This window comes from Panthera onca, chromosome D3, assembly GCF_046562875.1.
Source record: "Panthera onca isolate mPanOnc1 chromosome D3, mPanOnc1 haplotype 2, whole genome shotgun sequence".
In the NCBI taxonomy this organism is placed as follows: domain Eukaryota; kingdom Metazoa; phylum Chordata; class Mammalia; order Carnivora; family Felidae; genus Panthera; species Panthera onca.
This window is the reverse complement of record NC_138350.1, coordinates 35,768,967-35,786,036: the sequence shown is the minus strand read 5'-3', so window position 1 is coordinate 35,786,036 and position 17,070 is coordinate 35,768,967. Positions and strand designations below refer to the sequence as shown.

Genomic DNA, 17,070 nt, shown 5'->3' with positions numbered 1-17,070 from the left:
TAGGGTTTTTTTTCAAAAGACTTTTTTTTTCCTGACCTAATTAAATCTTCTGGTTTCCCCTGGGTTTTATTTTTTAATTTTGAAGTTAGCAGTATATAAAGTTCAGTATAATGAAGGTCTTTATTGAGAATTATTAGTAATGGTGCCAACTTTGCTCTCCTGTGGTTAAAGTCCTATCTGCATTTCTAAGATAAACATCTTTTTGAAATTTATGGAGCATATGAGAAAAAATGGATACTGATGCACTTGGATTTTACTGTTCACCCAAGCTTTGTGTCAGTAAGGCGTGCTGCTAAAAATGTTGCCCTCTCCCTCATTTCCTCCTAAACCAGTGGTGGGTTGGGAATATTGTTTATTCTGCCAAGATCAGTACTGCAAAGGGACGCAATGACTCTGGCGGGGGGGCTCTGATCAGAGATATGCTTCCCAGCGAGGGCTGAGGCTGGGCAAGGCACTGGTAACTATAGCTTGTTCTTAGCAGTGTGATTTGGGTCCCAGAGCCCACATTTGATCATTGGCTTAAATATTACAGAGATAAAGTTGGAAGAGATAAACTGTGAACTTTCTTCTAGGCAAATTTCTGCCCCTATGAAGGGTTACTAATTCTTAAGCCTAATCAATATTATATTGATCCACAAAGGTTTTTTTCTCAATTTACGGGGTACCCAGTGCTAGGTTAGATGTTGTTAAACGTCTGTGTCCAATATGGCCAAAGGCCAACAACAATAAGCTTACTGAAGGAGAGTCCCCTAAGAAAGATCCAGGCTAGGTTTAACCAAGCGTAAAATTACACACTCAGATGCTTAAAACCAACTATATACTGACACTTTGATTAATCCCAGCAACCATGGCTTCTTATAACAAGCGTCTTATAAAAAATAATAATAAATTAAAAAGACCTTCCTGAGGGGCACCTGGGTGGCTCAGTTCGTTGAGTGACTTCAGCTCTGGTCATGATCTCACGGTCCGTGAGTTCAAGCTCTGCATCGGGCTCTGTGCTGACAGCTCAGAGCCTGGAACCTGCTTGATATTCTGTGTCCCGCCTCCTCTCTCTGTTCCTTTCCCCGCTTGTGCTCTGTCTCAAAAATAAATAAACACTAAAAAAAATTAAAAAAAATCTTCCTGAGAAGCAGAGTTCTCTAGTTTCTTGGCTTTATATTACAGTTAGGCCAATGAATAGTTTCTCCATATTATGGAGTCACTGAATTTGATATTAGCTTTTTTTGAACCTATTCCCCTTCGACTTTTCCTGTGTTTAATGCCCTTAAGTGATTTCTACCAAATTGGAAATATTTAACATCTAGTTATTTGTATGTGTGGATTGTTTGCATGGGCCCGAACATGGTCTAAATAAATATTTTTATTGGAGTAGATGTGGTTACAGGACTGGTGGTGTGAATCCATTCCCGTATAGCTTTTGTTTGAGTTTTAGATTTTGAGCCTCTTTCTTGTAGACTTTGAAAAAAACATAAACTGATTCAGATACTTTAAAAAATATTTTTTTAATGTTTACTTATTCTTGAGGGAGAGAGACAGAGTGTGAGTGGGGGAGGGGCAGAGAGAGAGGGAGACACAGAATCCGAAGAAGGCTCTAGGCTCTGAGCTGTCAGCACAGAGCCTTACGTGGGGCTCGAACTCATGAGCCGCGAGATCATGACCTGAGCCACCCAGGTGCTCCTTGATTCAGATACTTTTAGACATGAGTAAGCAGCTGCTGAGGAGTGGGGCAGGTTGAGAAGAACTTCTGTTAGATATTCTAATATCCTCCTGACAGATGGGATGTAGATCTTTTTGGGGTTGATTCGGATGTCCGTGATCCCCCCCCCGCCTCCCCCACATCAGTTCCAGCTCACACAGATTTGAGAAGAGCAGGTGCCTGGTCCTGTGAATTTGTGTTCTCTGCTTTTCCTAGGCCAGGAACCTGGCCAGTCATCATGCAGATGTTCATACCTTTTTAGTTCTTCACCACCTCTACCTTGAACCTTCTCTTCTCTCTTTAAAGTTGACCTCTGCTATCCTTTTTGCTTGTATTATGTAACATTATTTTTCTTAGGTTTTATATTATAATCAGACCCCTTCCCAACCACATACCTAGATACACACCAACAGATTTTAACCTCCATCATGTTCCTGATAAAGAAGTATTAGATTTAGGAGAAGAGAGAAAAAAATAATAGAATGTAATAATCTTAGAATTTGAAAATCTTACCTTAGAGATCATCTAAATCTGAAGTTGTCAAATACTGTTAAATATTAACTTTTTACGGTACAATTCTCTTATTGCCCATGGAACACCAACATTTAAAGTAAAGGAATGTTGAATATATCAGGTTGAAGCAGGGTTTTAGGAAGGCCGGCTGTAGACTCACCTTTGCAATCTAAGGGAGTCTAAGGGTTCTGAGAGGCACACTGAAGAACCAATGATCTGGTTTATCTGTGCTATTTTATATAGATCAGAAGTGAGGACCAGAAAGGAAAGGGAGCCAATATTTACTGATCTACTGGACAGATAATAAGTAGGATACATAACTCGATAGGTTGGTAGGTAGGCAAATAGATGGTATAGATGTGTATATGTATAAACACGCACATATATACAAAGCTTAATTCTTATAATATTCCAGAAAGTAGATGGTTTTACATATGAACTGAGGAGGAAAGCTTCTAAATGGATAGGGTTGTTACTTACCTCAGGTCTTCTTGGTGGTTAATCTACATTCTGCCCATTGTATCCCCACATTGCCAGCTGGTTGCCTCGCTCAAAACCACACACAGGCCAGGGCAGGACTAGGACCCAGACATTCTGCTTCCTGGTCCAGGGTTATTTCCTCAGACCACTTGTTGTCTTTAGTCAGTGGCAAAATAATACCTGCTAAAAAGGGAAATAGAATATTGAGTAAATAAAAAATGTTAGAAAGAAAGGCGCTTCAATTGTTTTGTCCTTCAGAAGGGTTAATATTCTTAGTTCCCTATATTTTAGCAACTAATTGGTCACGTAAAATGACTGGAAGGAAAGCTGATTCATAGCCATTTTTGCATTATATAAGTGTTGCTCTTAGCTTAGAGAATGCAGCTTCCTACTTTAAAAAATGATACAATGAACTATTCTTCAAAGTTTACTTTCATCATGGCCTGCGAATTGAAGTTTGATATTGAGTCCTTACTCACTACTGTTACATTTCATAAGTGTGAAAGATATATGGCATGTAATCATTAGCATTCTTTTTATGTTTGAAACATAAAATCAAAAACAACCGACTGAGGCATTAAACCAGAGTTCCAGTATGATACACAGAAAATCTGTATGCTTTTTGTTGACTTATGCTGAGGTCTGCCAAATAACAGCCTTATTATGCAGATTCTCAGAATAACAGGGCATGGATATTTTAGATTCTCACATCTAGTTGCTGACTCTCTGGTTTTCTTTTTATCTGGACCATTTAGGGACAGGAGGCCTTCAGGATGAGTTTTTGGTCTTTCTCTTGGCTCCTATAGCATTTTTCATATTTCTCCTTTTTAACAACTTCCTGTCCCCCAAGTTGCCTTCCCTGAGGACAAGAGCTTCTTTTTCATCCACTTTGTACTTGTTTTTAACACCATCTCCCTTCCTCTCTTCCTCTGCCTGGCACATGAGTCGTCTGTTGAGAGGAATTGGGCTGACAGGGAGGGAGGGAGGGAGGAGGGAGAGAAGGAGATGGCATGAGTAAGATCAAAGAGTCAAGAAAGAGCTCTAGAATCAGAATTTCTTCTTCCCCTGGTGCAGTGAGAATGTTGAGTGAATAGAATCCATTAGTATTTTTTTTTCTTCAGTGTTCCTTTCCAATAAAAATACAGCAGTAATTGGTTTTTGTGCTTACCTTTGTTATAGAAAACTCCACAAAAATTCCATTAAATCCAGCAGGTATTTAATGAGTATCAGGCATCTCTCTAGGACTGAGGATACAGAGGTGAAGAGAACGTTGCCCAGACCCACGGAGCTCAGAACACAGCAGAGACAACAAACTTGCCCACAGTCGTGTTGCCATGTAGGGTAATAAAGATACCTAGAAGACTTACATATTTTGCAGTCGTGGTACATTGGAAGGAGTGCTTGATTTTATCTGTGAAAAGGAATCCGAAACAGGTACCCGGGAGAGGTAGCGTCTGAGCTGGCATTTGAAAAGCGAAGAGGAGTGTGCCAGCCAGACTCTGGAATAGGTGCAGAGATGGTGTCCCAGACATGCGACATGTGGGCAACACAGTCCTTAGAGTGAATCTACAGATGGTCAGGAATTACTGGAGCATACTATTACAGGGAAATGGTGGCAAAAAATGAAGATAAAGAAGTACACACACACACACACACACACACACACACACACACACACACACACAGTTCAAATCCAGGAAATCTCATATGTCACCTGATAACATTTGAATAGTATCCCATGGGCAGTCAGGGGCCCATGAATAATTCTAAGTAGGGAGAGACCATTTTTTGGCTGTGCGTTTTATAAAAGGTCAGCTTGCTGGTCATGTGTGGGATATACCGGGACAGGTTAGAGTCTAAATGTGAGGGAATGAGTCAAGGTCAGTGAGGACATGAGCTGAAACTAAGGTTGCAGTATGATGGGAGTAGTGGAATTGGCAAGAAAAAGATCTGAGAAGGTGTTTGGGGCGGGGGGTAAGGTATTGGGCAGAGAGGTGGTTGAGTCACATTCTTGGCTTGAACCTCTGATTTGTGGTGACATCAGCCCCCATAGGCAGTATCCACAAAAAGATGTCTGGCACCTTAATTTCCTGTTTCAGCCAGCACATACCAAACTTGGCCATGGCTTTCTTTGAGGTTCATCATCTTGTAACAGTGACTACGCTTTCAAGTGCCCCACCGAGTTCAACCTGCACCGTTTCCCTAGGAGATAAGTAGTAAATTGTTCAAAAGAGTCATATCTTCTGTAGGACATAAATCCCCAGGGAGTTGCCTAAGGTCAGAATTTACCCTCGAAAATCCTATAGGGAACTTCTGAGTTGAAGACTGTTGTACTCTTTCTCAGTAAGCCTAACAGAGCCAGTCTCCAACTTTTGCCACGGGAATAGATGCTATTTCCTCACTTGAGCACCAAATTGGAGGAGACTTGGAATTTGGACTCCTGTTGTATCAAAAAATGCAAACCTTTGGACAGGAGAATTATGCCAAGCCCATTGTGATGTGCCCTCTAAGAAAGACATGAGGAATGAAGGAACAGTGGCTGGCAGGTGGGGTGGGGGGTGCCAGTTCCTAGTTCTTTCTTCACACTCATTGGCATATGAGTGTTAGGCCCTTGAACTAAATAGAAAACCTCTATTTAAATCCCCCCATTTTCATCATTGACATCATACACATTAATTGCTCCCACGATGTGAGATTTGCATCTCCCTTTTTCATACATAGAGTATGACACACAGTCTGTGACTTGTCTGAAGCTAGAACAAGTAGTTGACAGATCCAGGGCTTAACGTATCCTGGGTCTCAGATTCCAATTAAATAGAGTCAGTCTTACAAGTTACCAATTTTTGTTTTAGGATAATTACTCCTAATGATAGGAAATTGGAATGAATGTTTTGCCAAGAGGATATAGGAAATTATATTTACTTTTTCCTTATAATTTGATTCTACCCAATGAGCGTGATATGTAGAAAAAAATGTTCATTGAGGGAAATACGTTGAGTTGAGTTTAGGTTAATCAGCGTCCAGTGAAAATAAACAATTGGTTGCCTGTTTTAAGCTGAATAATATGGCTTGGCTCTAGTGCATTTGGGTGAATTCAGGAATTTATTTTATCGGCTTTCCTAGATAATGATTTTGTGCTAATAAAATCATCAAGAGATGGATTTATAAATCATACTAAACTGGCAGGAGCGCTACTGGGCATAAAATGAAATGCTGTTTTTTTATTAATTTCCTGGGTTTCTCTGACCAACAACCAGGATCATTTTCTACTTAGGATATCTGCTTCTGTTGAGCAGTTACACTTAGGAGAAAAATTACAGATCGGGGGTTTCTTAGCATGAAATTAGAGCATGGAATTCAGCACTTTGATCAAGCAGTGTTATTCTGTTGCCCTTATTCACCTGAGAGATATTTATGACTAAAAGGAGTTATTTAGAGCAGTGATCTCCAAAAGGCTTTCTCTCCACCCTTTGAGGTGTATAGTACAATCCCTTGGTGCATGGAAGAAAATATTTGAACTTCAATTTATATTTACTTTGTAGTTTGCACTTGAAAAGGCCAGTTATGTGTGTGTCCATAATAATCTACATTATATAATTTATAAATAGGAAAACACAGGATGGTTGTGCCATTTTAAAAAACTGATAATACCTTCTTAAAAATGTTTGAAGCCACTGATCTGAAGCAGTTTTCTAAAAATGGGCCAATGATTAGATTATTCTGGGACTTTTTTTAAAAGTGCCGATTCCCAGGGCTGCTCCCAGAAGAGTCTGGTTAAATAGGTCGGTCTGGAACAGTGGTTATCAGACATTAGTAGGCACCAGAATCACCTGGAGGTCTGGCTTGTTAAAACACAAGACTCCAGGGGCACCTGGGTGGCTCAGTTGGTTAAGCATCAGACTCTTGGTTTCAGCTCAGGTCAGGAACTCGCGGTTTCATGGGTTTAAGCCCCAGAGCTCTGTGCTGGCAGTGTGGAGCCTGCTTGGGATTCTCTGTCTGTCTCTCTCCCTCTCTCTCTCTCTCCCTCCCTCTCTTTCTTCCTCTCCCTCTCCTTCTTCCTCTCCCTCTCTCTCCCTCCCTCTCTCTCTTCCCCTCCCACACTCATGCTGTCTCTTTCGAAATAAATAAATACACTTAAAAACAAAAAATCACAGGACTCCACCCCAAAGTTTCTCATTTAGTAGGTTGGGGGCAGGGCCTAAGAATCTGCATTTCTAACAGGATCCCGGGTGGTACTGCTGGTCCAGGGGCTACTCTGAGAACCATTGCTCCAGTGTGGGACTCAGGACCCATGCAACTCCAAAGATGATAAATACTGGTCTAGATTTGACCGTCTTCTCCCCTAGATGGTTCCTGCAGATACCCTATCATTTTGTTTTTTCTTTCTTTCTTTCTTTCTTTCTTTCTTTCTTTCTTTCTTTCTTTCTTTCTTTCTTTCACTGCTGTTGCTATGATAGAGGCAGACCACTGTTTTTCACACTATAGTTTTCAATATTGGTGTGGACAGTAAGAGGACCAGTGTTAGATTCAGGTAAACTTGGATTCATAGGGAGTAGTTTAATTAAATCCTGTAGCAACTCTATAAAGTTATTCATTGATAAGTGGGAAACTGAGACAGATCCCTAATGATTTGGATGCAATATCTATACAATATCTATACAATATTTGGGAATAGAATAATACATATCTATACAATATCTATACAATATTTGGGAATAGAATAATACATATCTATACAATATCTATACAATATTTGGGAATAGAAATGATACTGGTACCCATTGGGGTAAAAAAAAAAAGATTTTAAGATCAATAAGAAAAATGCTTGGTTGTTTGTTGCGATCAGGCCTTTTTAAAAATTAGGAATCAATAGATGGATATGAAATGAAGTATACAGTAAGTATAATAAGCCATAGACACTTTAAGAACAAGACAGCTCATTTCCTTTGAATTATATAAAACATATCCATTGGCAAATAACACTTTTTACAATAGAGCTTAGCATTAGCCATTTAAATGCCTGTGCAACGTGTAAAAACTACTTGCTGGATTAAATTATGTAGAAGAGCATTTCTATAATGCTTAGTGTCTGATTCACTAACCGTCACCGGGGCACTCAAAGTTTAAGAGGCTTTATATACTTGTATTGTTTGGCAGGCAATTAAATGTAGATGTCACTGGGATTGATTTATAAGAAGAAAGCAGTGGCTTCACTATGTTGCTGCAGGTTTGTTTCTTTAACTCTTAAAACAATTATGTATATTACAGCTCACTTTCTGTTTATCGTTTGAAGTGTATTTCTAGCCATTTACCTGACGGTTTTAAATTTGAAATAAGTGGATAGGACCACCTGAGATTACACGTATTTTAGGAAAATAGAACATATAACATTAATTTTCTTTGTGGGGTGCATTAGCACTAGTTTTCGATTCGCCCGCTCTGTAGAGAGACCCATTTAATACTTTATGCATTTGGTAAAGGCTGCCTTAAATGGGGTCATTCTGTATTTAGAACAAATGAGAAAAATGTTCCAGAAATCTCCTCAAGGAGTATTGCCATCTTTTCACAAAATAACTTTAAATGGACTGTAATTATACAAGAACTTGATTGCTAGAATATATGAGTCAATTTAACCTGTTAAAGGCAGAACAGTTCAAAATGTGTGTATATCTTAGAAGTAAGTTTATGAAATTAACATTTGATTGGCCTCTACTGGCTTCTTAGAGGAGCTTATTTGCATTGCAGTTCATGCAACAATCATTATATAAATATTACACATTGTTTACTTATTGAGGTGCATTCAGAGTAAAAATGTGCAGATTGGAAAGAATATGACCTTTGGACTCAGACATTGGGTGAACTGCTGGCCTTACATTGAACTCTGTGTGACTTTGGGCAAGATAATTGACCACTCCAAACTCCCATTTGTAAAAACTGGGATGTATCAATGAATTTCCAGGCAGGAGACAGAAACCACACAGTAATTTGAACAGGAAGAGTCTCATATAAAGAATAATTAAGTAGGGGCACCTGGGTGGCTCAGTTGGTTGAGTGCCAGACTCTTGATTTCTGTTCAGGTGATGATCTCACGGTTCATGAAATCCAGCCCTGAATAGGGCTCTGAGTGGACAGTATGGAGCCTGCTTGGGATTCTTTCTCTCTCCTCCTCTCTCTCTGCTTCTCTCCTGCCTATGCTCTCTCTCTCTCAAAAAATAAATAAGCTTTAAAAAAAAAAAGAATAGTTAACTGTAACAGTGGATTGGAATATAGGAGATTGGCTAGTACGAAGTAAAGTGAGCCTTAAGAATAAAGGAGTAGTAGATACGAGAGGCAGGCACTGGTCCAGGGAAGTAAGAGAGGAGTCAAGGAGGAGATCCTTCTAGAGCTGATATCCAGGGCTCAGTGGATGGTAGGGAAGTTGCTGTGGGGCCACACGGATGAAACCTGGAAAAAATGGGTCCTCTAGAGTAGCAGGGGAAGCTGTTCATGGGGGCATTCTTCTGGGGGGGCACTCCCCTCAGAACTGCAGCAGGGTGCTGGGGTAAGTTCCTATCTGCAGGGTACTGCCTACCACCGTGCACCAGTCGAGCTGGACACTGGGAAGCCTCCTGCATCGTGGGCCTGGTGCTGGAGAAACCTTGTGTGCTGAGGGGCCTTCCCTGGAGCCCTGCAATCCCCCCCCCCCCCCCCCGCTGCCCCGCCTTCCTCTCAGAGTGCCTCTTCAGAACCCTCTACTGTTAAAGCTCTCTGTCTTACCCACAGGGATAGGAATGTAGTTAGAGAGCTTGGATATAGTTCTGCAGAGCAAGCAATGAGAAGTGAATTTAGAACTGAGAGGTATTAGATTGATAGCTGGCATAAAGGATATCAATGCTTGCCTTTAGGGGTTTTAAGATTAAGTAATATATGTAAACATATGCATGGTTTTGTTACGTAACAGTTTCTTTGAATTGAGACAAATGTCTCCTAGTGATTGTGCAGAGCAAATGAGATAATGACTGTGTATTGCCTTATGCAGGTATCAATGTACCTCAGAGATAAATTTGGTTTGCAAAATGTACATGTATGTGTGCTGGGTCAACATGTCATGGCCCATGTGGGTCACTGTGTATAGAATTGTGGAATCATTATATTGTACATGTGAAACTAATATAATACTGTATGCTAACTATACTTCAATTATAAAATACTGCTCTAAACGATGGGCACTAACTCTTGTCAATTTGTTTTCTTTTGCCTGCTCTCCAGGCCTGGCACTTTTTTAGGACATAGGTGGTCATATGAGAGATCTTTTGAGGTTTCCTTTGGGGAAAAAGTGGACCATCCTCTCCTTTATAGCTTATGTCTTAATGATATCATACTATTCTTGGATCTACTGAGTAATTCTCTGTTACTCCAAAGGAAAGAAGAAAGATAAATTCCCTTCAATATGCAAACACAATATTTTATTTTCATAGATCAAGAATGACCTTTATAGACAACTAGTCTTGCTATCTAATTATTGCCCCCAAAAGAGTTCTACTTTTCTAAAGCAAAAACCATAATTTGTGGAGACTTAATTAACATTTAACCAACTTATAGTTTTCAGCCATAATAGAAAATGAACATGTTCACTGATTTAGTCATATCTGTAGCTTATTCATCTTGGAATACACCAGGATGGGGCTGGGTGCTTTGTGGGGGCTATATTGAGATTATTTTCATTGATTAAGTGGATATTACCTTGCGCTTCTTTCAAATGTGTCCAGCCAAAATTGTTGCAGCCAAATTCTGCATAGAATTTTGGGGAATTCATTACCCATTTTTCTAAAAAGCATTTATTGGGTGCCTACCATGTGCCAGTTCTAGAGATTACCAAGATGACTAAGAGTTACAACCAAAATTACTTTTCAGCAGAATTCCTACTGCCTATAGGCTTTCATGCACCTTTCTTTTAGAGAGAGAGAGAGAGAGAAGGAGGGAAAGATCTGGGAGAGCTTGAGAAGAAGAGGAGGGAACAGAGAGGGGGGAAGGGACAGAGAGGGGAAGGGAGAGGGAGAGAGGAAGAGGGAGATGGAGAGAGAGACAGAGTGTGAATGATGACAACTAGCACCCCACCTGGCTTGCATCACCTTTCCTCCATCTTGTGCATGACTTTTGGTTTAGTACTGATTTCCCTCTGCAAAAGGAAAATGATTTAATTTGATCTGATAGAGGAATATGGTCCAGCCATGAGCTTTTGGGCATTAGTCCAAGTAAAGACAGTTCCCGGGAGACCTTGGCAAGTCCCTTGCTGGCCACATCCTCCTACGTTCCTGTACAGAAACCGTGTTTTTCTGAAAATCGAGGATATTTATTTTTGGAAGAGCTTCATTTCATTGCATTTTGGGAGACGTTGCTTCCTTATCACATTCTTCATTGGCCCCAGAGCACTTACTTGAAAAATCTATCAGCTCTCTCTTCTTTGCTCTTACATGGCTTCACGGAGGAGCCCACAGGAGTGTGCCTGCATGAATGCTCACGGCTCTTCACCTTCCAAGGACACACACTTCTTAATTTCCAATTAAATATTCCAGTTATTTTCAATGAAATGAACCCATGAGGGTCATTGTTATAAGAAGGACTTCAGAACTAATGATAAACAGGTACTGGTTGAACATGCCTGACCGCATGATACACATTTGCTCTCTTATTGAATCACCAGAAATGCCATGTGAAAGATGTGTCATCTGCATTTTATAGGTGGAGAAACCAGGATCCAGAGATTTCTCTAAGTGATTTGTCTACAGTCACAAATCTAGCAGTGTAAGAAGAGGGATGGGCCAGATGTTTGACCCCGTTTGCTTCCCCACTGCACAGAGCTGCCTTGAAAACCAAGATTTAATTGTTGTCTCCTTAATTGATTAGTTTAATTCAGATGTAAACACCTTAATCTCATCTCATTTTAGCTCAATAAACTACCTTTGCTATTTTTAGGGTTTCAAATCTGTTGGATGAGGCCAGTGGTGGCTCTGAAAATTGGTGTGTGGGGGGATATATCTTGGGGCAATAGGAAATTCATACTGTATCCCATTTTCCAATGGTTTGATAATCGTACATGGGTCCAGAAAGAACCATATCATACATTTTATGTTTCCTTTCAAGTGATAAAAACAGCTTTATGTAATGGGAAAGTATATCTTTGCATCAGGTTTTTGTATCAGCCTTTGGGGTTTGCTATCAGCCATGCATGCTTTTGCCTTTATATTTGGTTATATCTTCAGTGCCAATGGTGGTTTTGTAAACCAGGGCTTTAACCAGCTTCAAGTTGTTTTGTGGATGCCGATAGCTATGTTTCACCGTTCAAGATCGCACTGCAGGACTTTCATCAAAGTGCTATCTGTGTTTCCATGGGGGGACCCCGTTTCTGTCAGAATTCATGGTGGTTTCTTTCTGTCTGAATATTATTAGTGTTACTGCTGCTTGAGCTTATTCCTACAGTACCGAAGCTATTTTCTACCTCAGAATTAGGGTTTGCAACCAAGGGAAAATATTTCTCCTAGATGTTTGCATAGTCTTCTAACATTTCTTACCCCAAATTGGAAAGTTGTTAGTATTATGTGCTTTTAACCAAATCCACTTTGTTTCTGAACTTGTTAAAGCTGAGTAGGAGGGAAGTATAAATTACCAGTTGTTGTCAAGGTGAAATATTAAGTTAGTGCTGTATCTTTGTAATGAGTTTCTGTTTTCAGTGGAATGTTTAATTGACCAGTTCTGTGAAAGTTTCACAGAAGACAGTTTCCAGGGTCACTAATTTCACTGTCATGCCTGAAGCTAACAACTAAGACAAAGCTAGAAAGCTGGGAGAGACCTAAAACAGTCTGAGGTCCCTTGACTCTGCCCTGTTTAACATTTTTTAATCAGTGATTTGGAGGCAGACATAGAACGTGTGCTTATCAAGTTTGCAGATAATCCCAGTCTAGGTAGGATGACTAATACCCGAATGGTAAAATCAGGATTCTAAAAGCTCTTAACAGGCTGGAGTGAGGCATGGAAAACAATGAGATGGGATTTAGTAAGGATCCATGTACAGCCCTGAGTTCAAATTCGGGAAGTCTTATTGCAAGAGAGGGGAAATAGCTCAACAGCAGTGGTATGAAAAAAACATACAGGACTTTAGGCTTGCAGAAGCTCGGAATGGACCGCCACTCTGCCTTGACTGTTGAAAGAGCATGAGGTCCAGGGAAGCAGCCAGTTGAATTCTGGCTCCAGTACTGGGAGTCGTTGTTCTGGATGAGTGCTGATAACCCTGGGACTAGCCAGAGAACACCGGCCAGGGCAGTGAAAATCTGAAAGCCTTCTGGTAGGAGGAACTGAGGGGAGCAAAACATGTTTTGCCTGGAGAAGTGAAGACTTAGAACATGACAGCTCTTTTCAAATAATCAGCTTTCCTGTGTGAGAGCGGAGACTTTTTTTCCTATTTCTTCACAGGGTACAGCTAAGATCAATGAGTATACATTTGAAGAAGCAGAGTTTGGGCCTTTTTAAAGGGGGGGGGGGTTGTCTACAAGGTAGGGATGCTTTTCTAAATTTCCTGAGTGCCTCACCGGTTCAAAGCTGTCGATCTGTCTAGAAGCTTGTAGACTTGACATAAGCATTTGGATGGAAGTTGGCCCCAGGTGACCTCTAACATCTGTCTTTACCTCTGAGTTTGTACAATTGCTATTTTATTTATCGTCTTGCTGTCAGACATAGTATTATTACACTGCAGACATAGTGCAATAATGTTCTTATTTTTGTGTTGTCTTGACCAGAGCCCTAATTCTCCTCATTGGCAAGTAATTGTAAGTAATACTTTTAATGAATATAACTAATAACGTTATATAATGGACATTAGAATTTTTATAGTAATTAATATGACCAGTAAGATCACTCCCTTTTGCAACGTGAAACATTGGTGAAAAGATTTGATACCGTACCAATTCAAAGTAACAGGAGACATTGAAGAGGATGTGGGCGGGACTGAAAATCATCAGTGTGCCCCACGATGCTGAAAGAGCTGAACTGCTTTGTAAAATTGCATTTGCTTTTATTCTTTCTTTCTTTAAGTAGCTTCATTTCTAGCACCAGAAGTAAGCAGATGTTTACCGCATGGTTAGTTTTGAACTTATTCTTGCCGTTAAAAAGCGTGTAGACTGTAAGCAAATTTATAATCTGTTTCACTTTTGAGGCCTCAAATCTCCAAAGTGTTAAAGTGAAACCTATTTTTACCTTAGGTTTAGAATAATCCTTAGAGAGTATGTTTTGCAAGCTATGTTCATGGTCTCTACTGTATTTTTTCCCCCTGACATTGTGCCAGTATTGCGGTGAAAGCCTTTCTCTTTTAATTTTTTTTGGACACATCATGATGTGTTTTTATTGAAAACACATTGAATTGCCTAGGGCAACCCTATTAAAGTTTTGAACATAAGATCAATTATTCCAAATTCCTGCAAATCTGGAAAATACGAATTATAAATTTGCTCAGGTCTTAACTTTCATTGGATTATACGAACATTGGATTCTTTGGAGGGGGAACAGTGTAGTGTAGCAGTACTGGCAAGGCATGGTTAATATTCGCGATTAACACTCAGCACTTAGGGCACAGTAGGGTCAAGTTCCATTGTACCTGAGCACAAAGGTCAAATCAAATTTGGTTCAGTATCAAGTAGGTTTACAGTGACCTGCAATCATCATAGCTTGTTCCAGAGGTCTGTTTGGTGCTCACATCGCTTTTCATTGTTTTACATTTTAGGTGGTTGCCTCTTTGATGAGCCACATAGCACATGTGGATATAGTCAGGCCGAAGATGATGACTTCAACTGGGAGCAGGTGAACACCTTGACCAAACCAACTTCTGATCCGTGGATGCCCTCAGGTTTGCATGTAGTTTTAAATTTTCTTTTTTAAAACCAAGAAATTAAATTTTCTTTTTAAAATCAAAGCTTCACAGGAGTCTTAAGCACAGTAAATATTCCTTGGGTATTGGTGGAATGAGTGGGGGTGTTGGTCTTTGAGTGTGGCACTTCAAGGTGATTAACTGGTACATTCCCATTGTACCATAGTCCAGTTAAGAGGACCAGTGATGATGTGCAAAGAGTTTACCTTTGTATCTCTTCCTTTCAAGTTTAATTAAAGTTTACTTCCTTTATCTTTGGGTGCACCTGAGGTAGATTAATGGGAATTCCCCAGTTGATCCTTTCCCAAGAAGTAGATATGGGAAATAGATGGATGCCTCTTCTGGCAAATGTATCTAGTGGATGGAACTCTAGCTGGGAAATCCAAACAACAAAGTCTCCTTCACAAATGGGAGACCTTGGGGAATAACTTAAATCTTGTCGCCTCAGGGGCTCACTTGGCACCAAAGATAAAATGGTGATGCACACATGTGGATACTTTTTCTCTGGAAGAAGTGCTTAATAAATTTTCCCATGAGTGAAAGACATTTGTTCCATGGAACACCAACAAGAATTCAACTTCCTGTTTTGAAGGAAGAGTAGGGAGTTGGTGACGAATGAATGTTAATCACATTGAATTTGATCATTTTAATGACCACCCTTTTCAGGTGGTGTGTTGGACATCCTTCTAAAAGGTTAGATTTGCTGATTTATGTTACAAAGGGGTGATGAGTGTGCTGTATTCAGGATTCAAAATGCAAAACATTGTTCTGATTTGGATTTTAGATAAAACACATTTTTGAACTCTTGGTAACTGTAAAGTTCTTCAGTAATACACCCAGATGTAGCAATAATTGCATTGAGTAGGTCATCTTATAAAGGTAGCTTTTCAACAGGAAGTAGAGTTTCATGTTGTTCTTCATTAAGCATTAACAGTTAGGATGCCCACCATGTTCTTGCCCTCTCCTTCCCACGTTTAACTTCTTATAACTTCAAAGAAGGGGACACTGAGCTCCTCAGCTCTACGGCTTTGCTGGACTTCAAACGATTCTAGCTCTTGGTTATGTCCCCTCCGTTGACATTCTCCTTTCCTGTGTCTCTTTTTCTCTTGTACGTGTGTATGCTTTTGAATATGACTTGTGTTTGAAACAGTGGTATTTGATTTGTTTTCACAAATTTCAGCTTTTGCTCTCATGCTGGCCAGTGAGTGGGGAGACAGCACTTCTTGTGCAGGGATGGCCTTCCCTAAACAGGCTTTTCACCCCAGAAGGCCTTTTGGGCATTGCCTTTTCTCTCTTGAGGATCTAGCCTGTGTCCAGAGAGTTGAGGGATGGCTGAGGCCATGAGAGGGTGCTCAGATTTAGTCCTGGGAGAGTTCTCCACAAGAGTGACTCGGGCTTTTCTCATTATCTTCTAATATGGTTTTTAAAAAAGTTGTAATTTTTCACATTAGGCAGTAGAGGTAATTATTGTGGTCCTTTAGTTTGAAGATGGTCTTGGAAAAATTGACTTTTACAGAGGAGCCCCAATACTGCAGTATCTCTTTCAGCCTTCACTGGCTCTGTTTTTGTCACATGATGACCTACACCCTTCTATAAAGGGAGGGAGAGGTATCATTTCTTGCCACCATCTTGTGCTTCACTTCTTTCTGATTTCCCACAGTAGAATCTCAGGCCAAGATGTCCAAGTTCTAAATGTAGAAAGGATGGGTTCCTAGCATAGGCCATTATAAAAATGGTAATGAAGATCAAAGACCAGTTGTATCCTGGAACAATTGGTTGGATAAATGAAAGAACAAAGAGGAAGCAACTTTGCAAACTTCTGGCTTTTGAAAGCTCTTCTGCCTTTGGAAGAATGAAATGGGGGCATTTATACATTCTGCTTGAATTTATTCTGCTTCCACTGACTAATGGAATACTTAGTCCTTTGTCACTTGAGATCTCTGAAGGTTATGCCTTCCAACTTGTTTGTCAGTTCCATCTGATTTTCGATAGTTACAAATGTGTGCCCTCAACGGCCATCCCCAAACAGAGTGCAGGTCACTGTGGCGATACTTGGGTGGTTGGGTGTCTGCGGGCCTCTGACAATGTCAGTGGGCATGGGTCCAGATGAGATTTTTGAACATTGGTAGTTGTTCCATCAGGCTAACTAAATTTTTGCTATGACATAGGATGGTATTTTTTTCCCTCCTATTCATTAAATGAAGTTTAGCCATTAAAAAAAATTCCTTTGAGCACTTTGAGTATAGGCTAATCATGATGCTGATTACTGTGGGGGATGAGAGATTATAAGAAATGAGTCTTTCTCTCTAGGAACTTAGGTGGTTGGGAAAGAGAGTTACAAAAATACAATTAGGGAACAATCTAATTGTATTTTTATATAATTGAGTGTTGTATAGACTCGCAGTGTTTTAAGAGCAGCAAGCCCTTGTGGACTGGTGCTCCGCTGACCTATCTGCCTAAGGTGAGAAGATAAATTCTTAATGAA

General features: G+C 40.1%; 1 protein-coding gene across 5 annotated transcripts in view; it reads left to right on the top strand.

Annotated features, from left to right (window-relative positions):
- PTPRM (protein tyrosine phosphatase receptor type M) overlaps positions 1–17,070 on the top strand; it is a 796,527-nt gene that overhangs the window by 180,558 nt on the left and 598,899 nt on the right. For all 5 annotated transcript variants that reach the window (XM_060613276.3, XM_060613283.3, XM_060613278.3 and 2 more), the window contains exon 2: positions 14,442–14,564. In XM_060613276.3, coding sequence (XP_060469259.1) covers positions 14,442–14,564 — 123 coding nt within the window. The remainder of the gene's footprint in view (positions 1–14,441; positions 14,565–17,070) is intronic.